The sequence below is a fragment of the Pipistrellus kuhlii genome, unplaced genomic scaffold (assembly GCF_014108245.1).
Source record: "Pipistrellus kuhlii isolate mPipKuh1 unplaced genomic scaffold, mPipKuh1.p scaffold_m20_p_12, whole genome shotgun sequence".
NCBI lineage: Eukaryota > Metazoa > Chordata > Mammalia > Chiroptera > Vespertilionidae > Pipistrellus > Pipistrellus kuhlii.
Genome location: NW_023425427.1, coordinates 6,360,375 through 6,383,456, shown reverse-complemented (window position 1 = coordinate 6,383,456; position 23,082 = coordinate 6,360,375). Strand labels below are relative to the sequence as shown.

General features: G+C 43.6%; 1 protein-coding gene across 2 annotated transcripts in view; it reads left to right on the top strand.

The window, feature by feature from the left end:
- SNX30 (sorting nexin family member 30) overlaps positions 1-23,082 on the top strand; it is an 82,367-nt gene that overhangs the window by 48,257 nt on the left and 11,028 nt on the right. Inside the window, exons 6-7 of one of the 2 annotated variants that reach the window (XM_036432991.2) lie at positions 1,091-1,290; positions 15,245-15,331. In XM_036432991.2, the coding sequence (XP_036288884.1) occupies positions 1,091-1,290; positions 15,245-15,331 (287 nt within the window). The remainder of the gene's footprint in view (positions 1-1,090; positions 1,291-15,244; positions 15,332-23,082) is intronic. The other variant, XM_045579902.1, reaches the window with a different exon arrangement.

Below are 23,082 nucleotides of genomic sequence, written 5' to 3'. Positions count from 1 at the left end.
TAATTAAAAAGGACAGTATGGTGACCTGTGCTTGCTGAAGTTGTGATCCTAACGAGCCCTGCTCCTGCTGCATTTCAAACCCACTCTCCTGGCCTGGGGAGTTGTGAGGTCTTTCTTTATTCTTCCTGGCTGTTCTTCCACTTCCTCCCCTCACCTCTTGTGGCCACTTGCTTTTCTGTATCCCACAATGTTGGGGCCTTTTATTTTTTATTTTTTTTTCCCATTTTTTTATTTAAGGTATTATATATGTACATATCTTTCATTTTTTTATCTAAGGTATTATATGTGTACATATCTTACCATTGCCCCCCCCCCTTTTATTTTCTTACACTCATGTGAGCCAAACATACCTGAACAGTATTAATGAACATGCTGGCAGTGATATGAAGCACATTGGAAAGGATTCTCCAATAGTATCCACCCATTGGTTGCTTAAAAAAATGGCAGCAACATTTTGTTGTCATGGCAAGCATCCTGGTAACAATGATGAGACAGGCTTTCTTTGTGAGGGGAAATAACATTTTTCTCGGTTCCTGTGATTTAGTTCTCCTTTACCCACTGATGGTATCATGTGGGGCCTGCAGGTTTGGGAGTTAGCTGTCGGTACCGTTCACATCTAAGGACCAGGGACTGGGGCAACCTTTGACTGAAAGACTGAGTCTGCCTGTGTAAGACCACATCTCCTGTATCAAATGTTTCCTAAAATTCCATTTTTCCATTGTGACTGATTTAAAAAACACACAACCACACACATCCCCCTAAACCTATAGGAAACTCTACCACCACTGTTAAAATACTGCTTCTCTGTGTGGGTAGGAGAGTGGTTAATTTTTTCGGTATTTGATGGATGTGGTTTCTACCACACCCCCCTCCAGAAGGCAGTATGGTCCCCATTATCCAGAGGCAGGGCATTCTCATTGTGGGGTGGAGCTGATTGTAGGATCAGCTTTTAGAGATTAAAAAATTGTTATAAGTGGTGTTGTGTTTAAAGAGGAGCATGCTCAGGTGAATGAACACGTCTCGGTTACTGAGTCTGTCATACCAGTGATTGCTGCCCAGCCAAGCTTATTGGTTCCTCTTCCCGCTTTAGAGTACCTTGTAGAGCTCAGAGAATACGGGCCTGTGTACTCCACGTGGAGCGCGCTAGAGGGGGAGCTGGCCGAACCCCTGGAGGGCGTGTCTGCGTGCATCGGCAACTGCTCCACAGCCTTGGAAGAGCTGACGGATGACATGACAGAAGACTTCCTGCCGGTGCTCAGGGAATATATTTTATACTCTGATTCCATGAAGGTAAGCTGGCTCACTTCTTGTGCACTTAGGTACTTTCTTTTGTTGTAATTACTATTTTAAAAAAGCAGTTGATTATTGCCTATTTGCATGTGGTACAGTTTTCCTTTATCCTGGGTGGATGGACATCATGAAGATATAAATAGAACACCTGGTGAACCAAGTATGTGAATTAAGTGAAAAAACTAGTTTGGGAGAAATTCTTAATAGTGTTCACTGCGAGTTCAAGGGGGTATAAAGTCTTCTAAACAAGAACAGGATGCTGCGGAAAGGAAAAATTAGATAATTAGAGCTCTTGGAAGTTAAAATATGGTTGCTGAAATAAAATTGAAGAGAAAAGTTGGAAGATAAGGATGAAGAGATCTTGGAAAGTAAAACAAAGTTGTTGAAAAATAGAGCAAAAATACTGAAAATGTGAAAGAATGGTAAGAAGGATTACTCTCAGAGTTTCAGCATATCTGACAAATAAGAGTTTCTGATTGAGAGAACAGCAAAAAATGAATGAAAGAAATAATGCAAGAAAATCTCCCAAAGCTGAAGGTCATGAGTTTTCAGATTCAAAGGACATCTTAATTGCCCAGAAAAGGGGATGAACAGAGAACCAACCCAAAGCATATACTTGTGATGTTTTAGAAAAAAGTCATAAAGATGAAATACAGGATCAAAAGCTTAAATGCCCGCACGAGAAAGTACCCAGCCTGTACTTGGGCTGTTCGGAGAGCAAGTATGTTTGTACTTAATGTATGTTTGTACTTGAAGCAAGATTTTAAATTATCATTTAGCAAGGATTTATCTGATGTCTTTATTAAAATATTTTTACACAGTGAGACATAATAAGCTAGTTTGAATAATTGAAGTTATATATTAAAAAAACACTTGTTTGCTCTCTTTCTTCACCCATTGTGTGACACATATGTATTAAGTTCCTTGTTTACTGGAGAAACATTACTTGGGTTAATCCAGCAGCGATTTTCAATTGCTGTGCCATGGCAGGCATACTGGTGTGCCGCAAGAATTTTTAAAACATGCAATACCTGACTATTTAGTCAGGAGCAATGACCTCTTTTCCCTTAGATTGTTCAATAAAAAAAAAAAAATTGACAATAGGCAACACAATAGCCATCTAGTATGAATGAATCAAAATTACACCTTTTTTGTCAGACTAGTAAAAAATATATTTTTTGGTGTGCTGCAGAATTTTAGTAATTAGTGTATGTGTGACATGAGATGAAAAAGGTTGAAAATCGCTGGTATACAGTGTTGTCTGGGGAAGTGTTGACTGGCAGCCTCTGAAATCCTGTCTGCCCCACGGTGAGCTGAGCTAAGTCCATTTAGAAAGAAACTGGCCTCCTGCTCCCTATCTTTCCAACAAGAAAGTATCTGCAGGGTGGTCTAGGCAAGGCCAAGATTGCACATAGGGTTGTCAGGGTCCGTTTGGCCAAGACTAAAGACCTCAGGAGAGTTAGGTGTCTTAAGTGGCTCCCTGGCCTTTTGACTATTACTTTTTAAGAATTCTTATCTACATTTTATTTTTCTAAAAATGTCATATAATTTTACTTCCAAAATAACTTTCTGATTTTTAAGGTATACATGGGACAGACTTTGTTATTCAGCATGAAAACTAAATTTGGAATAGAAGGCTTGTGAAGGACTGGTGTAAAACCAGTTCAATATCTATCTATCTATCTATCTATCTATCTATCTATCTATCTATCTATATATATATATATATAAAAGGCTAATATGCAAAGTGTCCCCTTGGGAGTTTGACCGGGATACCAGGAGTTCATTCGCTTGCTATGATGTGTGCTGACCACTAGGGGTGGTGCAGAACATGGCAGGCTACCAGTGGCAGTGGTGGAGCACTGAGGGAGCAGGGAAGGAGGAGGTGGGAAACCTGATTGGCCTTGATCGCTGGCAAGACCTAGGGACCCTACCCATGCACAGATTTTGTACACTGGGCTTCTAGTGTGTGTGTGTGTATGTGTATGTATGTATGTATGTGTGTGTGTGTGTGTGTGTGTGTGTGTGTGTGTGTGTATATATATATATATATATATATATATATATGTATATATATATATATATATATTTCAAGGAGGAAAGGGAGAGGAAGAGATAAAAACATCAGTGATGAGAGAGAATCATTGATCAGCTGCCCCCTTCGCGCCCCACACCTGGGCATGTGCCATGACCAGGAATCAAACAGTGACCTCCTGGTCCATAGGTCAATGCTCAACCTCTGAGCCATGGCAGCTGGGCATGAAACCTGTCTTATCAACCGCAGAGTGATCTCCAGACCTGGGGGCATCATGGTTTGGTTGTGGCAGGGAGGTAGGCTTTGATGTGGTGATGTTTGTCAGTCTGCAATGGCCCTAGAGTGAACTAAAGTGAATATTTGTCCTCACGATTTGGAGGCGGGCCTGTGCCATAGGAACGGGAAGCAGCTGAGTGTCAGTGGAGCCCCGAGTGAAGAAAATGCTGGCGTTCACTGAAGCCGTCTCCTGTTGGGGCTGAGATTGGGGTTCTTCTCTAAGGGCGAAAAGGCCTTTGGGAATCATCTCCTCTAATTTATTTCATAGAGGAAGAAACAGGGACCCTCTGGTAAATCTTTTCTCTGTCCCATGGCCACCATTCTAACAACCAGTGGCCTTGAGCCTGTGTCTTTACATCAACTAAGAAGGAAACTAGATCAGCTCTGCTTTTCAAGGCTGAGCCTCAGTTGTCTCCCTTTGAGCGCAGTTTTGTTTGGGGGCATTCTGTTCCCTTTGGAGGCAGAGGGAAAGCACAGAAAAAGGAGGGCTGCTGTCAGGCCCTGTGGAACAGGTGCACAATGTTTAGGGAACAATGGGGACATCTCGTACTAGAGAGATAGTTGAAGATGAATATTCTAAGGATGCTATGAAGCGGGAATGAACAGTGCCCCCAAAGGAGGGACAACAAGTTAAATACCCTGTAGACATCTACAGGTGAGCCCTGAGAGGGAATTTCACATTCTATACATGGTGAGTATGTAGAATGTAATTAGGTTAGTGATGGGCTAGGAGAGAATATCTTAGAGATCTTACCAAATTTCTGTCAATGCTTTTTAAACACTGGTGTCATTATGACCAGGCCAAGAGCTGGAGAAGCTTTACTTAAGAGGGTTAGGGCAAGGCCATCTTGGGCAAGGAACACTGTCTAGTTCATAGAAGGTGGTCAGCAAATATTTATTGGGTCGGCAACTAAGTACTTGCGGATTTTTTAAAGAAAATCAAAGACAATTTTTTCATGGAACTAAATAACTTTATTCTGTAATGTATTGCCCATTTTGATCAATGACCTTTTACCATCTTTCAGGCAGCATCATAATCCCACGTTCAAAAAACTTCTGGTTTTTATTAGCAAAAAACTGAATCAGGTACGATTTGACATCATCATCATTATTGAAATTTTTACCATTCAAGGAGTTTTGTAAAGATCGAAACAAAAAGTAATCAGATGGTGCAAGGTCAGGACTATATGGTGGATGTGGCAAAACATCCCAACCAAGCTCCATTAATTTTTGCCGAGTGACCAAAAATGTGTGTGGCCTTGCATTGTCATGATGGAATACAACACCTTTTCGATTTGTCAATTCGGGCCGCTTTTCTTCAACTGCATTGTTTAATTTCATTAGTTGTTCAATGTAGACATCAGAATTGATCGTTCGGTTGGGTGGTAAGAGTTCAAAGTAGACAATTCCTTTGTAATCCCACCAAACTGATAACAAAACCTTCTTTTGATGAATATCAGCTTTTGATGTTGTTTGAGTTGGTTCACCTGGCCTGCTCCATGATCTTTTCTGCTTGATATTGTTGTAAACAACCCATTTTTCATCGCCAGTTATCAGTCGTTTTAAAAATGGATCATTTTCATTACGTTTCTTTAGCAAATCGCAGCTGCTAATGCGTTGCGTTAACTGTGATTCTTTCAGTTCGTGAGGAACCCATGTATCGAGTTTTTGAACATAGCCAAGTTGTTTTAAGTGATTTTCAATGCATGTATGTGATACATGAAGCTTCTCTGCAATCTCACGTGTTGTACTGTGACAGTCCGAATTGATTATTGCTTTGATTAGGGCGTTATCAACTTCAACTGGACGACCAGAGCGTTTTTCATCTTTGAGTGAAAAATCACCAGAACGAAATTTGGCAAACCAATTTTGACACTGCCGTTCTTTTAAGGCTTCGTCACCATAAACAGCACATAACTTTTTATGAGCTTGCAATGCGTTTTTCCCTTGTGGAAATAAAAAAGCAAAATATGACAAAAATGTTCCTTTTGATTTTCCATTTTTCAACGAACGCCAAACGAAAACTACAAAACAGATCAAAAAACTTTTTTCACTGATTAACAGCTGAATAGCCAACTACCAAATAACAAAATGTGTTTTACATTTGTACTACGTCTGCAAACCTAAAAATTCAACTGAAGCCATATGTGTGTGAAACCCGCAATTACTTAGCTGCTGACCCAATAATTGAACTTGACAATGTGATGATGTTGAAATATTGAAGTAGGCTTACAGTTGTGAGTACATTAAACACAATTTATTCTTGTATTTGTTAATTAATTATTGTTTTATTTTCCATAGGATCAACTGTAAACCTAATTTTGCCCCACCCTATATAACTATAGCATGCCATGTAACTTGTTATTTTTAAGAGATAAATGTATGTGCAAGTCCAAGATCATGCTTATCTCAGAGGTGTTGGTAAATGACTAGGGTGAGATGAGAGAAGAGTGGGTGGCAGGGAAAGCCACACAGGAGAAGAGGCTTCAGTTGGAGACTTGGATTACATGTAGGATTGAGCATTTTAGGCAGAAGGAACAGGCAGTGCAAAAGTTCTGAAGCAGAAATGAGCTTTGTGTCCTTGCAGGTCAGAGAGGCCAGTGTGAGTAGAGCCCAAATGAGCAAGGGAGGAAGAGGGAGGGTGTAGTAAGAGGCCAGGACATAACAGTAGTATTTGTATCTTTAAAGGCCATGGTTAGTAAGAGTCAGGATTTTATTATCCTATCTAATAAGTCTAATAAAAGGCTAATATGCAAATTGACCGAATGGTGAAATGACTGGTTGCTATGACCACCAGGGGGCTGACGCTCAACACAGGAGCTGCCCCCTGGTGGTCAGTGTGCTCCCACAACTGGAGGGCCACTCAGCTGAGCTTATGGCTGGTGAGTGCAGTGGTGGCGGAGCCTCTCCCAGCTCCTTGGCAGCCCTAAGGATGTCTGACTGATGGTTTGCGGGGAGCAGGCCTAAGCTGTCAATTGGACATCCCCCAAGGGCTCCCAGACTGCGATAGGGTGCCGGCTGGGCTGAGGGAACCCCCCCTTCCTGAATGCACAAATTTTGTGTGCCGGGCCTCTAGTTAGGAATAAAAGGGAAATTATCTGGTTTTATGCAGGGGATGACAATATATAGTTCTTCCTTTAAGAAGACAACTAGTACTGCAGTATGGAGAATGGGTTGTTGAAAGTGGGAGTGAAGGTAGGGACCACTTAGAAGACTGTGTCAGGTAGCCAAGTGGCAAATAACCCAGGTGTCAGAGCTTACACTAAACAGTGATGGGGAAGTGAGTGTATTTGGGATATATTATTTATTTATTTATTTATTTATTTATTTATTTATTTTAAATATATTTATTTTACTGATTTTTTTTTTTTTACAGAGAGGAAGGGAGAGGGATAGAAAGCTAGAAATGTCAATGTGAGAGACACATTGTCCAGCTGCCTCTTGCACACCCCCTACTGTGAATGTGCCCGCAACCAGGGTACATGCCCTTGACCGGAATCAAACCTGGGACCTTTCAGTCCACAGACCGACGCTCTACCACTGAGCCAAGCCGGTTTCGGCTGGAATATATTTTAGATGAGAGCCAAGTAGACCTGCTGCTGTATTATTGTGAAGTAAGAAAGTCAGGAATTGCCCTGGTTGAATAGCTCAGTTGGTTAGAACATTATCCTAATACAACAAGGTTTTGGGTTTGATCTCTGGGCAGGCTGCATACAAGAAGAAACCAATGAATGCATACATGTGTGGAACAACAAATTGATGTGTTTATTTCTCTCTCCCCCTCCCTTCCTCTTCCCCTTCCTTCTCTCTCATTTTTTCCTTTCCCTTCTCCTTTAAAAATCATTTTTTTTTAAAGGTAAGAATTGAGAATGATTCCTGGGTTTTTACTTCAGCAACTGGGAGGACAGTGGTACTGTTTATTGAGCAGGACAAGTCTGGGAGAAATGGATTGGGCAGTTGGGAATCAAATTGTTTTGGCCAGGTTGAGTTAAAAATGCCTATTAGTCATTAACGTAGTAATGTCAGAGTGGGAATAGAAATGTGGGAGTCGCCGAAACTGGTTTGGCTCAGCGGTAAAGCATCGGTCTGTGGACTGAAAGGTCCCAGGTTCGATTCCGGTCAAGGGCATGTACATTGTTTGCGGGCACATCCCCGGTAGGGGGTGTGCAAGAGGCAGCTGGTCGATGTTTCTCTCTCATTGATGTTTCTAGCTCTCTATCTCTCTCCCTTCCTTTTTATAAAACATCAAAAAATATATTTAATAAAAAAAAAAGAAATGTGGGAGTCGTATGTATATACAATAGATGGCATTTAAATCTGTGAGAACTGGGAAGATTATCTAGTGATGAGATTGAGGTTAACAGTCTAATCTGTGCCCTGATGCATGACAATAATTAGGAGAAGGAAGAGTAGCAAATGAGCCTGAGAAGGAACGGTCAGTGTAGTAGGAGGGGGGAAAAAGTGGAGGATTACCTCTATAAGGCCAGATGTTTTTAGGAGAAGGACCATGATAAACAGCAACCATTGGACTTAATCATTTGGATGTCATCAGAGATCGTGATTAGAGGTCTCATGTGGATGCATAAATTTGGGTTTAAAGACAGAATTCATCTTTGATTTAGAGATACTCAAATGCCAATTGTTGAATAGTAAGATGATTTCTTCAGCCAAGATTATTTCTTTTCCCGAAAAGGCCTCAAGGTGGAGCTAAGTAGTCAAGTAATTAGTTGATGCTTTAGGTCAGTGATTTTCTCCTGGTGTGCTGCAAAAATTTTCAAAGCATGCAATATCTGACAGTTTAATACAGTTTTATTAAACTGTCAGATATTTTAATTAGACTGTCAAATTAAAAAATGACAACAGACAACACAATAATAGTTGCCTGGTGTGATGAATCAAAATTTTAACTAGTCTTTTGTCAGATTGGCAAAAATTATATTTTTTGATGTGCCACAGAATTTTAGTAATTATGATAGTTTATGTGTGCCATGAGGAGAAAAGGGTTGAAAATTGCTGCTTTAGTTTGACTAGCTCTGGTGCTTTTCAAAAACTAAGAAGATTTCCTGGAAGATAGAGTGAGGGGGTGGGGAACTCCTTGCTAAACAAAAGTGATTATAGATTGAGGTCCTAATTTCTTGAAAATATGAAAAAGTAGGATATAAAAATGTACATGATCTCAAAATTTTTTAAACAATTAAAAAGTGTAAAATTAAAACTGTGAGATTCCTAGTGATAGCAGATTGAATACATTTTTTAACTTATTCATGAAATTGTACCAAAATGACACCAGAATGATTTTTTAAAATATATACCTTTATTGATTTCAGCGAGGAAGGGGGAGGGAAAGAGAGATAGAAACAACAATGATGAGAGAGAACCATTGATTGGCTGCCTCCTGCACGTCCTCTACTGGGGATTAAGCCAGCAACCCAGGCATGTACTCTTGACTGAAATTGAACCTGGGATCCTTCAGACCGCAGGCTGAAACTCTATCCACTGAGCCAAACCAGCCAGGGCCAGAATGATTTAAAAAAAAAAAAAAGACATACACCTGTAAGGATTAAAAGTGATAGAAGGGGAGGCAACATCAGTACATTTGGGGACTAGAAAGCAAATATAGAGGTGAGGAGGGACTTATGCAACCCAAACCAGCTGCCTTAGGAGCTCCCTGAAGGGTAAAACTAAGAAGCCACTGTGGAAATTTTCAAAAAGGCCAAGAATTGGGAGCACCAAGAACCTCTTGGACTAACAGAAAGGTAGAGCTAACCAGAAGAATGTTAGGAGCCCCAGAAGCAGTTAGAGCTTCTGATTCTTTTCTCATTCCTCACACCCAAGCCTCTGTCCCTTCCCCATATAGCAGAACTGGAGGTAAATTCTCTGGTGGGGGTAAAATAGAGAGTTTGTGGACACCAGGCCCAATTGAAAGTAGAAACAAAAATCCTAAAATCAGGATGCTAAGTAAAAGGTTACTGAATATTGAGACTTTGGCTCTCAGCCTTATATTTTCCTTGCAAGGATTAGAGGCATTTCTTGAACATCTGGACAGGCCAGGAGAGGAGACTGGGAGATACTGATATTGGAGGGGAGGGCAGATCCTCAACAGAATGACCTAGCAAAGTCCCTACAGAGAATTGTCAACAAGCCCTCGATGTGCAGAGAGCTTTCAGTCAGGTTTTCAGTTTTTCCATCTCAGCTTGTTGGACAGACAAAAGCCACCAACTATTTAAGGAAGATTCTAACAAGAACATGAAGTAAAAACAAAGAAGAAAAAGCATATTGAGTGAAGCATCACTGAGGGAGAAGAAACTTTCCAGGAAAAAAAGATCATTAATATCCTCAAAAAGAAAAGAGCTATCTTAGCTATAAATCAAGGAGTTTTAAAACCCAGAGAACAAAGAGCACATGGAAATTAGGATCATGATATAAATGGAAAAAAAGATCAATAGAAAACTTAGAAGAAAAAATTAAGGAAATCACATATAAAGTGAAATAACAACAACAACAAAAACAGATGGAGGACTGGAGAGAAAATATATAAAAACAAGAGGACTAGACTATAAAATTCAACATCTGAATAACTAACAGAAGTGCCAAAAAGAGAAAATGGACATTGGAGAGCATCAAAGAAGTCATTCAAAATAAGAGACGAGAAGTAAAGACATAATGTGCTACTGCTTGTGCCTGAAAGATGAGATTTAGGGATGCCTTCCCCTCACCCCCTTCTACATTTTTCTTTAATTTCCAAATTTTCTGTAACAACTATCTTTTAAAATTAATAGGAAATGCATGGTTTCAATATTACCAACTTTGCCCTAGAACAGTGTTTCCCAAAGTGTGGTACGTGTACCCCCAGGGGTACTGAAAAGTTTGGTGGGGGTATGCGTTGCACCGGGGTTTGGTGGGGATAGGCACTGCACCGTGCTTAGCTGCGCCTAATTCTACATTCTCATGAGTACGAGGGGTACTCAGAGTTACAAAAATTATAGAAGGAGTACACATATGTCAAAAGTTTGGGAAACACTGCCCTAGAACATTGAACTCACAGGTGATCCTGTTTTCAATAGAATAAATGTGTAAAAGGAGCATGTTGAAAGGGGCAACTTAAATTTAATCATCCTATATAATAAAAGCCTAATATGCAAATTGTCCCCTCAACTGGGAGTTTGACCAGAGGTTGGGGGTCAGCTGGCCAACCACAGGAAGGGAGGCCCTGGCCAGCAGCCCACAGCTGGCAGCCGCTAGGGTCCCTACCTGTGCACGAATTTCCTGCACTGGACCTCTAGCTTAAACATAAATGATGTTACCAGTACCAAGTCAGACTCATTTATTGCCTGTAGGAAAATGCTCTCCTAGAGAGCCACCCAGAAACAGGCTACAGGGCTGTGTTCAGTATTTGATTATCATTAGTACTTGAGCTTTTTCTCCTTCATACTAAAGACTCATTTTACATGAATTCCTCTGGGGACTTGGGCTGTCAGCCCCTGACCAGAGAATGAACCATTCTGTTCTCAATTCTCTACGCATGGCCAAGCTGTCCCTCATATACTTTCTCACCCTGCATCTGAATATTTTGGAGCTTAAAAACCATCTGGACTTGGGAAGATTGTGTGTGTGTGTGTGTGTGTGTGTTGTTTTTTTAAATAGCTGCTCACCTTTTGCATTGGGGCTAGTTTTGGACCCCCAATTTCTCCCCCTACAAGTTTGTGAACCCACAGCTGCCCCAGAGGAAGCTATGAGCAGGAGCACTGGGGGTGAAGAGGGGAGCGTTGAGCTTTCCTGTTGATACTAACCACTGTGGCACTTTCTTGGAAAGAATCCAGTGGCGATGTCGAAAGCCAAACCACAGACAGCGTATGTAATCCAACTCCCAGACACTTTGGTCATTGCAGTTTAATAACTGTTATTAGTTTCTGATAAACACTTTGGATGACACGTATTATGTTTCCATTGTTTAACTTTTATTATAGAAAAATTCAAACACATTCAGAGTAGAGTGAAAATATAACAATTCCCCATTGTACCCCTCAGCCAGCTCCAGCAGCTGCCCACTCATGGTCCATGTTGTTCTAGCTCTGCTCCCACCCCCTCCCAGCTCCCACCCCTGGGTTGTTTTAAAGCAAATCCCAGATATTATGTTATTTCATGCAAAAACATTTAATACATATCTCTAAAATACAAGCGTTCTTTTGAAAAAGAAAGAGAATCATGTCAGTCATCATTAATAATAAAAAGAAGTTTATATCCTTATTAGCCTCAAATATCCAGTTAGTGTTCAGTTTCCTCAATTGTCTCAAATGCTGTTTTTATCTAATTTTTCCAAATTGGGATCCAAATAAAATCTATACGTTTTCCAAATATCTTCAAAATCCCTCTCCCTCTATTTCTTTTTCCTTTTATTTGTTAAAGAAACTGAGTCATTTTCCTTCTCTGTAGTTGAGAATAAGGTAGTGAAATTCCATATTACTAGGAATACTTTGAAATCATGATGAACTGCTCCACATTAAAATAATACAAGGTTAAAAAAAAAATACAGTGTTCAAGAGAGATTGGTTCCATGATGTGAATTAAAAGTCACCTTGTCCCCGAGGCCCTCCCTGGCCACCCAGTGAACAATCCCACCATCTCCCAAACCCTGGGCACTTTACACCCCCCTTTACTCTTTCACTTTTCCTCCCCTGGCACTGCCTCGGGGCCTCTGTATGAATATATTTTACTTGTGTACTGTCTACCTACCCCCTAGAGTGTAAGCAGCATGAAGGCAAGGGTTTTGTGGGTTCTGTTCTCTGCTGCAGCCCCAACACCTGGGAGGTGCGTAGGAAACATTGAGGCAGCACAGAAACGGGGTGCGGATGGCTGTGGAAAGGAGGTGCCAAGGAAAGTTTCTCCAGACATGCCACCTCTCTGGTTCTGGTGTCACTGGATGCAGAGATCCCTACACAGTTCTGTGAGAAGCTCAGGGGATGAGTACCTCTCTGCCAATACTGACTTAGTCTGTTGTCCCTCTCACCCCATTGCAGGGTGAGGCTCCATCAGCCGCAGGCTGGTTGACCAGATTTGTGAGCAGAGCCTGTGTTTGGGGTGGGAGACCAGTCCTTTCAGACCATCACCGCCCGTCTGAACAGGGTTGGTGGTCGTGCCCAGATTCTCTTGCTTCAAAACGTGTTTTCCCACCTTTCTTGTGGTTGGCCTGCAGTCAGACTGGGAAACCCCGGGTGAGTCGGCACTGTGGCATTAACCAGCGGCTGCCTCAGCCGGTCCCTCCACTGAGCCTTCCCTTTCTCCATGTAAAATGGGACAGTACCCTTTCAGCCCCGCAGGGTGGCTGCGGCTTTCATTGTTGTGAGTTTTTCCTGCTGCCCAGTGATGTTGGGGGGAGAGGGGGTGTCAGCCTGCAGAAGGCAGCACTCTGGCCTCGGGAGAAGTGAGGGTAACAGTGACTGAGCAGACAGAGAGCAGGGAAGGCCCGAGCTAACTGGGGAGGGAGTATGGCTGAATCTTGGGGCCCTCACCTGCTGTGGGGCAGGGCGAGGAGATGCCGGGCTGTTCAGCTGTGTGGAGCTGACTCATCTCTCACCATCCCTTCCCTTCTTGCCACACTGACAGAGGACGTGTTACAGGGATGACTCATTCACGTGGCCATCCCTCCACTGGATATGTGTGCTTTGTCCCATAAGGTGTGGGGCTCCCTGTGAAGGCAGGACATGGCAGTGACCAGCATTCCAGCGCCCCTCCGTGCTCTCTCATTGCCCCTCAGGGGACCACATGGGTGTCTCCCAAAGACAGCATCCTGGTTATTTCTCTGGGTTGGGGACTTGGACTTTTACTGCCGCTGGTACCAGCTAGCGCATTTAGAATGTTTTCTGGGCTCTATGAAGTCCAGAAAGGACCCCTGATTTTGTTGTTGTTGTTGTTTTTTGTTCTCTAGACTTATGTAGCCACGCACTATAGGTGACTACATTTAAATTCAAATCAGATTCAGTTAAATAAAAATTAAACCCAGTTGCTCAATCATACGAGCCATATTTTAAGTGCTAAGTCAGCACATGAGGCTGGTGACTACTGTTACATTATAGAACATGCCCTTCGCAGTGGAACATTCTAGAAGGCATTACTGGAAATCTTTCTGTCCAAGGACTGTGTGGAGGGAACTCCAAGCACATGGGAGAAAGATGAGTGGCAAATAATGGAAAACGAGCCATTGCAGGTTGGACCTCGTGTTGTCTTCTCACAGTAAAACACATCTCCAATGAGTTCTTACTTTGGGGGAAGACTTAAGGTTCTGGGTGTTGAATTTCCATTCCAAGGCTATCCCCAGAGTGCTCTCAGCCATGGAGCCACTCACCACCTTTCAGCACATTGTCAGGGACCCAAGCTGCTCCTCCACCCCCCAGCTTAGCCACCCTACCTCACACTCTGCTGCAACGACTCCACCCTGGGGAGAAGTGAAAGACTGGGAGCTTTTATAGCAACGTGACTTTGGAATTAGTGGGAAAGGACCTTCTTACCACTGTTAGTTTGCCATTTGTAATTCTATGAAAAGAAGAAAAGAGAAACCCTTGGATGAAACAGATGCTTCCTTAGAAAGTCAATGGCATGCTTTTCTGGTCTACCTGTTGGTGTCTGAGTCGAAGAGCCAGACCTCCATTATTTAGGGAGACACTCACACTCATGGGTGAGCGTCTCCTTGAATTTTGCATCCTGAGCATCTGGTTTGTCACTTTCGCTCCGTCCTGCTGCTTCGCTTTGGGCCCATTTACCACTCTCAGGCTCCTGGACTTGCTCACAGCTCACCGAGCACCTGTGTCTGCACCTCTCCCCGCTCTGGAACCCCTCAGGTAGGGACTGGGCCTCTGGCTCTTTGTATACCTGGCTTAGCCTGGAGGACATGTAAGTGGCTAATGGATCAGTGAGCAAATCAGCCTGCCAGCGATCAACTCTCTTGGCTTAGATTTCTCCATGAACATTTCAGAGAACATCGAACATTGTCACCTGCCACGCTCCACATTTCTGCACAGCGCCATTCTCTCAGCCGAGAGTCCCCTCCTCACCATGGCGATGGGTGGGCACTGGTCACTCCACCTGCCCTTCTCCGGAATCCTGTCACTTTCAGAGACGGGCTGAGTTATCTCACTAGAGAGCTGTCTCTCAGAATGGTTCTTCTTCTCTCCTTAAATTGGAAAATCAGTTGAAAATTATGGATAATAATGGTTCCCCTTCTCTCCTTAAAGTGGAAAGTCAGTTTGAAAATTATGGATAAAAATGTATTTTATTCAAATATAGTAAAAAAATGTTTCTATACATTGTTACTATTTCCTCCTGGAATTGGTTTGGGGATAAGTCTTTCCTCTCTCTCTCACCCAAGCTCATGTCATAGAAGGCCTTTTGTACCAGCTTTGCCCTCTCTCTTTCTCAGTTGGAAAATGTTTGCTTGAATGAATACTAGTAAACAAGTTTACAACAACAAAAACCCTGCCTCCTCCAGAGTCCATGTCACATGTCACGCACAGCCAAGCTATCCTAGGAGCACGTGGCTGGGTCTGGGGGCCATGGTTTGGGAGGAATGGGGTGAGGACACAGTCCCTGGGGCTTGCAGGCCCTGTTGTGAACTCCGTGTGACATGCTTCCCCTTTCTGCCTCCCACAGAGCGTGTTGAAGAAGAGGGACCAAGTGCAAGCGGAGTACGAAGCCAAACTGGAAGCCGTGGCTCTGAGAAAGGAGGACCGCCCCAAGGTTAGGGAGCCCCAGGGGAGGGCGGGTACTCAGGCTGCACCCTGAAATCCCTGCTGGAGCCCAGTGAATGGCCAAAGCTTTTGCTGTGCTTTGTTTTATACATTTAAAAACATATGTTTTATATGTTTTTAAATATATTTTTATTGATTTCAGAGAAGAAGGGAGAGGGAGGGAGAGATTGAAGCATCAATGATGAGAGAGAATCATTGACTAGCTGTCTCCTGCACTCCTTCTAATGGCGATGAGCCTGCAACCCAGACATGTGCCCTTGACCAGAAATCAGTCTGCAGGCTGACACTCTATCCACTGAGCCAAACTGGACAGGACATGTGTTATGTATTGTGTTTTTTAAAATGTGTTTTTATTGATTTTCTTAGAGAGGAAGGGAGAGACAGAAACATAGATGAGACAGAAACATCAATTAGCTGTCTCCTGCATGCCCCTCCCACGGGGATCGAGCCTGCAACAGGGCATGTGCCCTGACCAGGAATTGAACCGGCAGCCTCTTGGTTCTTGGGTTGATGCTCAACCGCTGAGCTACACCAACCAGGCTGCTTTGTGTGGTTTTGAGCTTCACTCTCTAGAGTACGGGTGTCGAACTCAATCAGAGAAGGGGCCAAAATCTAAAATCCAGCCTAAATCGCAGGCCGAATGGTTTACTGAACAGTCATAAACTGTCATTGTGATGGAAACGCAGCGGAGTGCAGTGATGACAGCGCGGTGCAGGCCACATTGCAAGGCCTGGCGGGACGGATTTGGCCCGCGGGCCTTGTGTTTGACACATGTGCTCTAGAGCTCCTGTTGGTGAGATGAAAGTTGAGATACCAGAAATTGGGTCAGGGCTGACTTTACCCCAGGTCTCCGTGAGTTCTGCTGTAAGTAAGTTATAGAGGGAGTAAGATTGTTCGCAGGCCCCTCGCAGGGATGAGGGAAGGAGAGGAACAATGGCGAGTTTTCCTGGGGATGGGTCCAGGTCTGAGAAGACCTGAGAGGGGCTAGGGCTTCCTGTTTTGAAGTGAAATCTTGAAAAGTTGCTCTGAAGACTGAGGAAGTTGATTTTTGTGAAGCCGCAACTAGTAGCAAAATCTGGCCACTTTCCCATCACCCAGAAGGAAATGGCCTCGTGGGCCTCTGTGATCTTCACTGCGAATTTCACACGGGAGTGGCTGTCCGCAGGACGAAGGAGGGAGCCTGTGGCCCCGCTGCGGGGAGGCCTCTGCAGTGAGGGAAAACGTTAGTGTCTGAGAACGTAAAGTTTTGCTCTGTGTTTAGGTTGGGGAAACTCAGCAGACTCTGCAGTGGTTTGTTCTCAGGCAGATGGAGCGTGGAGCTTTGGATGGCGTATACTTGGCTTTCCTCATCTTAATTTTTAATTTGGAGAAATTACGGGTTCTTAGTCGTGGCCGCTGCCTTGGGCTGGATCTGTCAGAACCACAGGCATGTGTGAACCTGCGAATCTGACCCTCCTTACAAGCCTAGGTCGATACCAAAGCTACTGCTGGAAACAAAGAGGGGCGGGAATTGCATTTAAAATGGGGCTGGAAGCACACCTACCCTAATGTGATCATGAGGGCAGGCCACAGAGAAAACGTGCAGTTTATTCTGCATTTGACTTTTCCATGCTAATATTGTCAAGTGTGGCCAGTTTAAAAAAGAACAAAGAAAGGATGCCAAGAGAGAAGGCTTTATAAAAACCTCACATTTGTTGCCAAAACCGGTTTGGCTCAATGGATAGAGCGTCGGCTTGGGGGCTGAAAGGTCCTGGGTTCAATCCCGGTCAAGGGCATGTATCTTGGTTGTGGGCATATCGATGACTCTCTCTCATTTATGTTTCTAACTCTCTATCTCTCTCCCTTCCTCTCTGTACAAAATCAATCAAAATAAAAAAATAAATTAAAAAAAGAAAGCATCAGCTTTCAGGCTGAGTTAAAAAAACAAACAAACAAACAAAAAAACCCCCCTCACATTTGTCTTCTAAAAGTAAAAGGGAGCAGGGGGTGCTCTTTTAGGCCCTGACCCATTGGTGGCCTTGAATTGGGTATTGCCAGGTGTCGGAGCTTTGGGAATGGTCGTGTCAGTGTGGAGGTGAGACGGAGTGACCCCGGGAAGTGGGGTGTGCGCAGAAAACAGGAAGGACTGAGCTGTTGCTTCTCAGGTTTAGCACAAGGAGTGAGAACTTGGGGCCACTTGGACAGACCTCACCAAGGCAGTGGACAAAACTCTTAGGAGTACAGAATGGTCAACCTTCTGGGTGAGCGCAGATGTGCCAGGAGCAAGAACTCCAGCTCTGAGGTGGCAGATGGGAGTGAGGAGACGCTGGTCTGGAGCTTCTGCAAACCTGGTAGTTAGTTAAGTGAGTGTCCTTGTTTCCAGGCACTTCTGCCAAGTGAGGACAGACGGGCCTGAGGTTTCCCAGCTCTCCCCGCAGCAGCCTTGATCTCAGCCTGGGTTCGAAAGCCAGAATAATGAGGCAGAGGTCACCTCAGCCAGAGAAGGCAGGCTCTGTCACCTCCCTTATCTTATGTAATTCCTGCCTCAACCCCTGTGGGTGTGGTTGTTCTCATCTTACAGATGAAGAGCCAGGACTCAGGGGAATTACATACATAGCGCATGTGCCAAAGCTAATAAGTGGTGGAGCAGGAATTGGCCCTCAGATGTGTCTTCCTCCAGAGTTGGAGCCCTTTATTCCTACGGCTCGGGCTCCCAGCAGTGTTTGGGGAGGAGGGTCCTGGCTTTTGTAAGCATGTACAGATGAGTGCTAGAGGGACTGAGGGAGAGAAAGAACGTGGACCTTCTCCTGAGTCTTCCGTCTCTGTGTCTGCTCACTCCTTTCAGCCATGATCAGGTGGTCTGAGGCTCTTCTGTTCTCAGTGTATCTGCTCTTGACTCACTTGTGCCCTTTCTTTGCTCTCCTCACCTGCCATTCTCTGAAGTTTGTTTCTTTTTCTCCTTTAATTAAAAAAAAAAAAAAAGCCATATCCGTTTTTTGGCTCAGTGGTTAGAGCATTGACCTGCAGACTGAAGGGTCCCGGGTTTGATTCCTGTCAAGGGCACATGTCCAAGTTGTAGGCTTGATCCCCATGGGGGGTGTGCAGGAAGCAGCTGATCAATGATTCTCTCTCATCATTGATATTTGTATCTCTCTCTCCCTCTTCCTTTCCCTTCCTCTATGAAATCAATCTGTTTATATGTATGTATATAGCTCTGCCCGGCCTTTCACCTGGCAGCATGCGGCTGAGAAGATTCCCATCTCGAATTGCTTCTGACATTGGTCCTGGCACCTGTCCCATGGCAGCCATGTGTCCCCTCTCCCCCAGGTTTTGGGATCATGTTTGCTTTATACAACCTCTGGGGACTTTTCAATCTACCGTCATCGTGGGAGCAGACAATATGACATCTGCAGCCTTCCTCCAAGAAGGACACTGGGTAGGGATTTATATCAGGGCCTAGAAATCCAGGTACATGGAAAGGACACAGTCATACATTTAAAAGTGAATGTTGTGTGAACTTACATTACCACCTGCTTTCCAACACACACAAATGCTTTAGCCCCACATGACCCTTCTCTCATCACTTCAATAACCCATATTCTGTAGTGGATGTTCTCATGAGAGATAAGGAACCTGATAATAAAAAGCAGTCTTGTTCTCTATTTAGAAGTTTTTCTTGCCTTTTGAGGTCTAATCTGGTGATTTTTTTTTCTTCTTGGTGTCTTGGGATAAGCAGCGCCCAATCGTTAGCATTGGATATTGCCACCTCAACATCCTTCAGACACAAGATAGCACAACTCTAACAATACCTCAGTCAGAAAATTAAAACATTGCGATAAAAAGGAATGCTGGATGTTTCTGGTCAGTGAACTGATTGTCACAGAAACACTGTCCTAAAAGAAACAAAAGAGAGAAGAATGTGATCCTGAGCATCTGATGCCAGCGGTCCTCCTCTTGATGAAGTTGGAAAACGTCAGGAGCTAGTCACTTCAGGCTGCTCACCCCAGTTCCTCTTAATCTCGTCTCTTTAAACCCTCCTCTTCCCCCTCTTCTAACCCCTCTATCCATCTTTGTGTTCTAGGGCTCTGTTCTCTCTGACTGACGTCCTGCTTCTGTGCCCATCTTTCCTAGTACCTTTGCTGGTTCCTTTATTATTCCTATAAATGTAGGCTTCTCCATGAGTTCTACCCATCGACCCTCCCTTCCTCAGCCTCCTCTTCTATTCCCTCATATATTAAAAATTTTAAATCATGGCAAAATACACATAAGATTTATCATCTTAACCATTTTTAAGAGCACAGTTCAAATGTCTTAAGTAAATTCACATTGCTGTGCAACCAATCTCTAGAACTCTTCTCATCTTCCAGACTGGAAATTCTTCCCCCACTAAACCACAACTCTGCATGTTCCTCTGTCCTCTGGTCCCTGGAAACCACCATTCTACTTTCTGGCCCTATGAATTTGACTGCTCTAAGGTACCTCATATAAATCAGACAGTATATTTGTTCTTTTGTGATTGCTTATTTCATATAACATAATGTCCTTAAGGTTCATTCATGTTGTAGCATGTGTCAAAATGTCCTTCCTTGCCCTGGCCTGCAGCCCAGTTGGTTGGAGTGTCGTCCTGTACATCAAAAGATTTCTGGTTCAATTCCCGGTCAGGACATATACCTAGCTTGCGGTTGGGTGTGTATGGGAGGCAACCATTGATGTTTCTCTCTTATATTCATATTTTTCTCTCTCTCCTTACCTCTCTCTCTAAAATCAATAAACATATCCTCGAGTAAGGATAAAAACATTTTTTTCCTTCTTAAGGCTGAATAATATTCCATTGTATGTACACACCACATTCTGCTTATTCACTCATCTATGGATGGGCACTTGAGATGCTTCCACCTTTTGGCTATTGTGAATAATGTTGCTATGAACGTGGGTGTTCAATATATATCTTTGAGACCCTTTCAGTTTTTGTTTTTTTTTGGTATATACCCATAAGTAGAATTATTGTATCATATTATAATTATTTTTTGTTGTTGTTGAGGAACTGTCACACTGTTTTCCATGATTGTGCCATTTTTCATTCCCACTAACAGTGCCCAAAGGCTCCAATATCTATATTCTTGACAACACTTTTTATTTTCTGTGTGTGTGTGTGTGTGTGTGTGTGTGTGTTTTAAATAATAACTATGCTAATGGGTGTGAAGTGGTCTCGTGTTTTTGATTTGCATTTTCCTAGTGATTAGTGATGTAGAAGATTGTTTCATGTGCTTATTAGCCATTATGTGCCTTCTTTGGAGAAATGTCTGTTCAAGTCCTTTGCTCTTTTTAAAATCAGGTTATTGTTGTTGTTAAGTTGTTTCAGCCCCCTCTTCTGGAGGGCAGGACTCAGTCTTCCTGTGGCTGCAGCTACTGCCTTTATCTGGTGTGTGATCCTGTCCTTTATCCTGAGCCCTACAATGGACTATTGCTACCCTAGTCACCCAGACTAGAAAGAAACTTCAGGATCTTTTCTGACTTCCTGTATCTTATATCTCACGTGCAGTTGTCTGCCAAGTCTGTCAGTTCTGTCTGCACCGGGTTGGTCTAAACTATCCCCTCCCTCCTGGACTTAAAGCCACTGCCCTGGTTCCAGGGTGCCAAGGATGATCTATAACAGTAGAGTTTGGTGTTGACTCATCTCTAATCTCTGGAGAAATCTTGGGTTGGGTAGCAAGGGTGAAGAATGACATGGAGTTTGAAAGACTATATTTGCTTATATTATAATAGTTTATATTTGGAAAACAAAAAAAGTACATTTTTTTTGTAAGACATGGAATACAGCTCAATAAAATATTCTGACCTAAGGAACTATGCAAATGAGAGATTATCTTCTAGGAACTTCAATTATAATGTTGATATTGACCAGAGTAAACAAACATTTATTGAGTGTTTAATATATGCCAGGCACCAATTGTTTTATACATTCTATCTCATTTAACCTCATAACAACCTTGTAAGGTGGTGAGTATTATCCAGAAAAAGAAGTTGAGGCATAGAGAAGCCCAAAGTTGCCCATCTAACAAGTGGTAGATGTCGTATTTGACTCTGGAAATTTGGCCCCATAACTGACAATACAGTTGGAAGAAGCACAAGGCTTTCTATTTTCAAAAAAAAGAGACATGAGGGAAATGGACCCCAGAAAACCTGACCTTCAAGAAGAGCCCCAGGCTTATGCCCTGCCCCCACCAATCTCACCAGCTGGGGTTCTATCTCTGTGCCTTTGTGGGCACTGTGGCCTGTGAGCTGTTCCAAGGTAGGTCTAGGTGCTGTCTCACTTCTGTCATTTGTACTGCCTGTCACTCTAGAGTGCCCTCTCCCTAATCGTCACACTTCTCTGAAGAGTGGCCTCAGTGGAATATCTTCAAGGAAGCCTGATCCCTCATCCCAGTTGGACTCGCTTTCTAGTTCCGCCTTACATTTTGCTCATCACAGGGCTCTGAGTGCAGAGAGAGCATCTTCCCAGGTAGATTGTAGGCAACTTGAGACAAGTTTGCCTGTAGAGACCTAAGCACTTTCATATTCCTCACTGCCAACTGGGGAGTATGTTATGAGAATGATGAACTAAAAATACTTCCCAAAGCCAGGCTGGGGCGATCATAAACTCCAGAGCTGCAGTCCTAGCTCTTGACTTTTTGTGGGTCAATTAGAGCTTCCACCCCCATGAGTAGCTCCCCTTTGCTGTGAAGGAACTCCTCTGAGTCAGAGAGCTGAGCCTTCCTCTTCTCCCTGTGCCCGCTGAGGTTCTCTTTTCAGAGCTTTACTTTTCCTCTTCGCTGAAGTAGTTTTGCTAAGCCAACAGGAAGTTGCTTCCATGCACTCACTCACCAACATGCTAAAATGAGCAGTGCCCACGAGAGAAATAAGGGAAGTGGACTGTGCCTGCAGGGAGCTGAGGCCTGGCCAGAGAGCCTGGCCCCCGGGGTGTCCATGGGGCCGGTTGACTGGACATTTATGGGGGAATGGCTCTGGTGCAGCTAAGTCAGGACACTCTTGTTTTGTTTCAGTTTCCCCTGAGGTGGCAAACAATAATGGGTGAGCCCGCAGGGAAAGACAAGGGTGACTTCAGGCATGGCACCAGAAGAAAAAGTCAAGTTTGTTTGTAATTCCAGAAGCTTCCGTGCTTTGAGGAAGGCTCCTTTTCCCCTCTAAAGAGCAAAGTTCTTTCCTTTCGAGTTGCCCAGGATGCCTTGCTGTCTCTTTCTCTCCAACTCTTCCTTGTCTCACCCAGGTTTCGTTTCCATGCCGCACACTCTCAGATCCCCTCACCTAAGGCTGCTTTCCTTTCCCTGCTCCTGTGTGCTGCAGCCATCTCCAAGCGGTCTGAGTGGCAGATGGCCAGTGCCCTGCACACTTGTAGAAGCCCTGAAGGTGCCCAGCTCCCTCAGGATTGGCCTCATCATTATTGCTGTTTCTGGGTTGGCTCCTTGCCCGTAAGGCCTGAGTATAAAAATCCCTTGGTTGGTAAAGATTGACCCTGAAGATGACCCATAGCTTGGAGACATTGGGGTTCACAGGACCCGGCACACAAAATGTATAAGGTCTTATTTGTTGTCAGGAAGCTTTTGGCAGGTGGGCGTGGATACAACTTTGGGCACCCTGAACCCCTGACCACCATCAGGGCCCAGTGGAGCTGTTGAGTTAGGAGAGATTCTAGCTTTGTGTTTTGGCAAGCAGTGTAATAATTTCCTATTACCTTTTCATAATATTGGATTCTCTGTCTAG